Below are 6,961 nucleotides of genomic sequence, written 5' to 3' on the forward strand. Positions count from 1 at the left end.
AGAGTATGTCTGGGCCATGGATTCCAATTCCCCATGAATTTGTCTGCATTCTGTCCCCTGGGGGCAACATCAGCAGGGTTCACCTTTGTGTTGACATATCTCCACTGGGTCATTTTTGTGGCTTCCCTAATGGTGGAAACTCTGTTAGCCACAAATGTATGGAATCTTGTGTGTTGGTTTGCTATATATTTTAGCACTGATTGGCTATCAGTCCAAAACATTGAGCTTTCAAGCTGCAGCTGTAACTCTCTTCTGAGAACTTTATCCACTTTAGTGGCCAGCACTGCAGCAGCCAGCTCCATCCTGGGGATTGTAATCTTTTTGAGGGGGGCAACTCTCGCCTTCCCCATCATGAACGCGACGTGAATGATGTTTTTTGTCATTCATCAGTCTCAAATAGCTCACTGTACCATACCCTAATTCACTTGCATCTGCAAAATGATGAAGTTGTGCCTGTATGGGTTTGCCAAAGTCATTGGGTTTGAGGCATCTTCTAACTTTGAAGTCAGTGATCTTCTGGAGATCTAATTTCCATTTAACCCACCGCTCAGAGAACATCTTGGGTATTTCCTCATCCCAGCCAAGGTTTAAGCTACATAGCTCTTGCAATAGCAGTTTGGCAGGCAGAGTGAAAAGTGCAAGAAACCCTAAAGGGTCATAAATGGAGCTAACAACAGACAGGATCCCTCTCCTTGTGTGTGGCTGCGTCTTGGTGGTGACATTGAATGTAAAATTGTCATCCTCCACGCACCACTGCACACCAAGTGCTCTTTCTGTTGGGAGTCGATCTTTGTCTAGGTTGAGCTCTTTCACCTCTTTTGCTCGGTCTGCTTCAGGGACTGAGAACAGTACTCTGCGGCTGTTGGTTATCCATTTGGAAAAGTGGAAACCTCCACTATGACAGGCGGCTGTGAGCTCTTTGATAAGAAGTATTGCTTCATCCTCCGTGGCTACAGATTTTAAGCAATCATCCACATAGATGTTGTTTAGGATAGTGTCAATTACTTCAGGTCTGAATTTTTTAAGAACTCCAAAGTCGCTGTTCTGCAACCTGCCGATTGTTTGGTAGTGAAACATCCTGGCTCCGAAATGGTAATTTAAAACTGTAGTGTCCATCCACAATCATGGTTGAATCTTCAACCATTTTCAAAAACTGTTTGTCCTCTATTGACATTTCCCTTTTGTCTTCATAGGATTTTTCAACAAAGCCAGTGTTGTACTGTATGACCAGTAAATCGTGAAGGGTCAACTACTGAGATCATGTTGACTGCAACTGCATTGTTGGCCTTTGTACCTCCTCCTCTTAATGGACCATTGACCACCCATCCTAGCAGTGTCCTTACTGCATATGGGCCTTCTCCTTGGCTGTTAATGACCTGTTGTGGTTCTATTACCTTGGGTGCATTTGTGCCAATCAGCAAGCCAATGTCTGCATCTATGGTGGGGAGTTTGATGTTTTTGAGGTAAGGCCACTTGGATATATCAGCCTGGTTGGGAATGTTGTGTTTTGTAACAGGCATGGTTTTCTGGGTGTAAAATTCTGGGAGGGCTATAAAGGTGTTGCCATGAAGCTCACTCACCTCCAAACCTGTTACTATGTGACTACTGACAGTCTTTTCTTGACCCATGGTACGGAAAAGGATGTTGGTTCTTTTTCCTCTTATGTTCAGCTGATGCATGAGACTGTTTGTGCAAAATGAGGCTGAACTGCCAGGGTCAAGGAATGCATAGGTTTGTATAATTTGATTTCCTTTGTTCGATTTTATTTTAACAGGCACAATAGATAGCACACACTCTTCTTCACCGGCCCCAATATGCCCACATGCTTTCGGAGATGCACTGGCCTGTGCTGTTTCAGACATTTCAGTTGTTTCTGATCCTGTTCCTTTTTTCTTTCCTATATGAAGCACAGTTGGATGGTTCAGTTTGCACTCTTTACATGACAAGCGTTTATGGCAGTTGTTGCTCATGTGTCCTTGAACAAGACACCCAAAACATATTCCCCTTTCTTTCAAAAAGGTGATTTTGTCTCTGTGCAATTTCCTCTTGAATTGTTGACATCCATCCATTATATGGGCACCTGAACAGAACAGACAGAAAAGCTTGTTTGCATCCTGGGAGCTGTCTTGTGACTGGGGTGCCTGGGAATTGTAGTCAACATTTGTTATGCTGGTGGCAAAGCTGCTGCTAGTGGATTTGGGCTTTTTGAACATGGTTGTCTTTGGCACTTTTGGGGCAGTTGGGTCTTGAATGTTGCCAAATACAGGGTCTGTAAGAATCTTCACTTGGCATTCAAGGAACCTGACCAGATCACAAAATCTGACTTTGCCGTTGCGCTTTTCCTGTAGCACACAGACTTCAGATCTCCATTTCTCTCTGATTTTATATGGCAATTTGGCGACCAGAGATTTTAGATTAGAAGATAAGTCAAGTTCCTCCATATAAGTGAGTTTCTCCATTGCATTACAGCACCCTCTTAACACTTGCATGACTAAGCTATCAATATGACCGATTTTGAGAATTTAAAGTGGATTATCTTCTCTCATGAAGCTCTGAGAAAGTTCCCCTTTCATGACTTTTCCTAAATATTTGTTTCAAATCATCTCCGTTTTTTTTTTCTTCTGAAACGTATTATAAATATGAAATATATACCATATATACCATCCCAACCGTTATATTTCGGCTAAATTGACCGCTCTCCCTCTCTCTCCCCCAGGCAAGAGCAGTTGACACCTCCAGACCCCCCGCAGAGCGGCCCGTAGACGAGCAGACTCCCTACGCAGCAGCGAGTCCATGTTGCCATGTCTGCTTATTATAAGCGACTTTGGGCTTGTTTTTCGCGTCTTTCTATTATTATTAATATTATAATTATATATATAATTACATTATAATGGTAATACTTTTCTACTCCACTACAGCTCAGAGGCAAATCTTGTACTTTTACTTCACGACAATTTTTTTAAAACTTTAGTTACTAGTTACTTTGCAGATATATATATATTTTCATACTTGTTTAGATTAGAGCTTCATGCATTTTTATTAGGTATATATTTATATAGAAAGGTCTAACCAGGGACTGGTGTTGCAAATTAGCCTCGGCTATTACCCCATTCATGCCTAACTGTTTTCTCAGGGCACAACGACGCATGCAGTAACATTTTCATAGACCTGACTTATTTCTCTCACAAAATTTGGCGACCCATTTTCAACTTTCCCTTTCACTGCAAAGCGGTGGAAAAAGATAGGATCTACAAGCATACAGCTTGTCACGCAGCAACTGTTTTATGCTTGAAGATCAGATATTTTGCGCAGGATTGAGCACATTTGTGGAACATAGCATTGTGTTCACTTGTTGCACTGAGGGAGCGGGAGGAGGAGAGGAGACGCGTTTGTCAGCGTGCAAAATGAAATTACTACCTCTCTTGTAAAGCAACACCACCATTCTTCTTTGCCTCGAAAGGACATCAAGGTCTTTGAAGGTGATCCACTTGAATACAGATCATTTATGAGAGCCTTTGAACATTTCATTGAAGCCAAAACGAGCTCTGGAAAAGACAGGTTGTACTATTTGGAACAGTACACCAGGGGCCAGTCAAGGGAACTTATCAGAACGTGTCTGTACATGGAACCAGATAGGGGATATCATAAAGCTAAGGAGCTCCTCCAAGAGCATTATGGCAATGAATTCAAAATCGCTAATGCCTATATAGAAAAGGCCCTGTCATGGTCTTCTATCAAGCCTGAGGATCCTAAAGCTTTGGAGGCATTTGCTTTATATTTAACACTCGCATGACTGAGGTTTCATACTCCTCCACCAAGCCTGAAAAAAGGTCATTTTGATCCCCAAATCAGGCTATCCTATTGGCCACTGTCTCCCTCTGTTCTCCAGACTAGTTCACACTTTCTCCCCCAAACAGTGGGGGGTTCCATTGTCTTCTAAAGAGCTGAGAGTTGAAAATGGGTTGCCAAATTTTGAGAGAGAAATAAGCAGGCAGGTCTATGAAAGTGTGTATAAATTAATTATTTCCGTGGACTTATTTACTGTGTGTGTGTGTGTGTGTGTGTATATATATATATATATATATATATACACACACACACACACACACACACACACACACACACACACACACACACACACACAATTAAACCAGTGGTTCTCAACGTGGGGTATCTGGACAACCCAGGGGTCCTTGAGGGGAGTCCAGGGGCCCATAGCTAAATGATTTGGGGTTAGGAACCAAATGGACCCTTATGGGGTCTCTAATACCGTACAAATTGTTCACTCTTGAATTAACACTTTTGCAGTTTGGGGGTCCGTGGCGTAATACTGTGCATGTCAAACTAGGAGGCCTAGAATGCTGTGCTTCTCAAAAGGTACACTAAAGCACAGCATTAAACAAATAAAATACGAATAAAAACGTGCCCTTCGCCATTGTCATCTGATGCTTTAGGAGGTCATGGCTGCCAGTTCCCACCTGATGTCGTGCGGGAGGTCCGACAGCTCCAGACCGAAATGAATAACCGCTACTTTACAGAACGTCTTTAGACTAGGACTTAAGTCTAAGATGTACAGGTCATCAACTGTGTCATCTTCATCATATTCATATTCATATTCAAATTCAACTTCATCTTCAGTGTCAGATTCATCTTCAACCTCATCTTCAGCTTCATCTTCAACCTCATCTGCAATGTCTTCACTTTCATATTCAACTTCCAATTCAATGTCATATCCGTCTTCAACTTCCAATTCATTTTCATATTCATTTTCATATTCATTTTCATCTTCAACTTCAACTTCACCTTCACCTTCACCTTCACCTTCACCTTCAAATTCAATTGCGTGTCCGTCTACATCTTCAAAGCTGTCCTTTTTGTATCCTCCGAAGAAAACGATACGATCTCCCACCATACAACAGCACATACGGGATGTGCTGTCGTTTGGTGACACACCACTGATGTCATGCGGGTGTTTCCCCTTGGGCTCAACCTTCTTCCAGGAGAAGGTCTCTGGATTGAACTTCCACAGATCTTTGAGGCCCCGGTCCCACGTGCAGCCGCCGAAGATGTACAGCTCTCCGTTGTAGGCAAAGGCTGAATGATCCTGACGCCCTTCTGGACGAGGCTGTGGGGAAGGTGTGTTCAGCCAGCTGCCGGTCTCCATGTCAAACACCCTGATGTCATTGTAGTGGTCACAATCTTCCCCTATGCCCCCAAAGACAAACATCTTCGTCCCGATGATGGTGGCGGAGTGATTACATGAAGTAGGCGGCAGAGTGCATCTGGCGTTGATTAAAGACCAGACCATTGTGGCCGTGTCCAACTTGTGGATGTCGTTACCTTTCCCAGCCATATTGTTGCATCCCCCGTAGATATACATGACCTTCCCCAAGGCACAGGCCGAGTGATACCATCTCTCGGTCCCGGAAACCTTGGGCTTGAACCATCTGTGGATGTCGACGTCAAACGCGTGGAGCTCGTTGCAGTACCTGCGTTGGGTGGTTAACCCCCCGCAGATGTAGACGACGTCCTCTATCAGCACGGCCGTGTGGCCGAAGCGCCAGCAGGGAACCTCGACGGGACGTTCTCCCCTTCCAGTTGTCACTGGGGGCAACTTCGTCCAGCACAAAGACACCGTTTTGAAGACGTGCACGTGAATCTGATCCTTCCTGTAAGGCGCGCGGGCCTCGTCGCCGGAGACCCTTCCAAAGGAGTAGACCTTGAGTCCCACTGTAACGGCGGCGTAGTCGGCTATCTTTAGTCCTCCTCTCAGATGCACTGCCCAGGACAGCATTTCTCACACGAGCACAGCCAGGATGAATTAGCCAAGTCTCACTCTGTAAAATGAATAGAGCACTATTGTGCGCGTAACCCACTTATATTGGTACGACGGTGCAAAATGTCCCGCAAAGCTTGGCCTATCTGTGGAGCCGAGGTGTTGGGTGGGGCGGTCAAGGAAGTCGAGGCCTGTTGATCTCCTTATCATCATCATCATCATCATACTAATAGCCACCAATTTTGTCCACAAAACTAAAATGTGTCCGCAAATCTCTGTCTGGGGCATAACCCAGGGAGCAGTAGACCAAATTCATCACTAATAGTGATGCATGGGTGTGAGCTTCAGATGACCCGATGATTGAACGAGCCAAACAGCAATTGAGAGGGGCTTTTTTTTATCTCTGGGAGTCTACACTGTAAAATCTTCAGTGTTTAACCCGTTTTGTACACCTGGTGGTCCCCGGACCCAACATTGATAAACAGGGTCCTAAACCCATGTGACGCATTTATAGGAAATCAGTAGAGGTTTGGACGTCTTGGTTTCTTCTACCGTCTTTGTTAATAACTAATCAAATCCAGTGCCTACAGTATGAAGACGCTCTGCATTGCTTTAGATCTGTATATGAAAATACAGGATAAGACTGTGCCACGCGAGAGCAACAGAAGTAACCTCTTCAAAAAGGTAAAAGAAACACCCTGAAAGTTATATATCAAATAAAAAAAAAATATATATATATACACACACACAGTCACACACACACACACACACACACACACACACACACACACACACACACACACACACACACACACACACACACACGGGCCGGGACTTTATCGCGTTAATTTCGATCAATTAATTACAGAAAAATTATCGCGTGAAAAACATTACGCATTTCAATCGCACCTATTTTTGCACTGCGGAACGTTTCTCACTGGACGAGTTTCAGACGGACCGATCATACCAGCGTACCAACCCCAGCGTGGTTCTCACACAACAACAAACTGCAGCCAGCATGGTGCATGAAAACATGAATGAAGACGGGCACCCATAGCCTGCTTGATAATGTTGGCAGGGCAAATCAGAATCTGTAATGGATGTAGTGGAGTAAAAGTACAATATTTGCCACTGAAATATTGATTGAAAAAATTGCTTTTCACTGTTCTCAGGTCAAATATTGAT

The 6,961-nt window shown here is 43.9% G+C and overlaps 1 protein-coding gene across 1 annotated transcript; it reads right to left on the bottom strand.

The window, feature by feature from the left end:
- Positions 1-4,450: 4,450 nt before the first annotated feature.
- LOC308080605 (kelch domain-containing protein 3-like) lies at positions 4,451-5,794 on the bottom strand (the record flags this gene model as incomplete). The annotated part of the gene is made up of 2 exons (XM_080422498.1): positions 4,451-4,934; positions 5,052-5,794. The coding sequence occupies 2 exons, from the start codon at positions 5,792-5,794 to the stop codon at positions 4,451-4,453; spliced, it is 1,227 nt and encodes a 408-aa protein (XP_080278624.1).
- Between the last annotated feature and the right edge of the window lie 1,167 nt (positions 5,795-6,961).

Source organism: Gymnoscopelus braueri (assembly GCF_963280865.1).
Source record: "Gymnoscopelus braueri genome assembly, chromosome: 24".
Classification (NCBI taxonomy): domain Eukaryota; kingdom Metazoa; phylum Chordata; class Actinopteri; order Myctophiformes; family Myctophidae; genus Gymnoscopelus; species Gymnoscopelus braueri.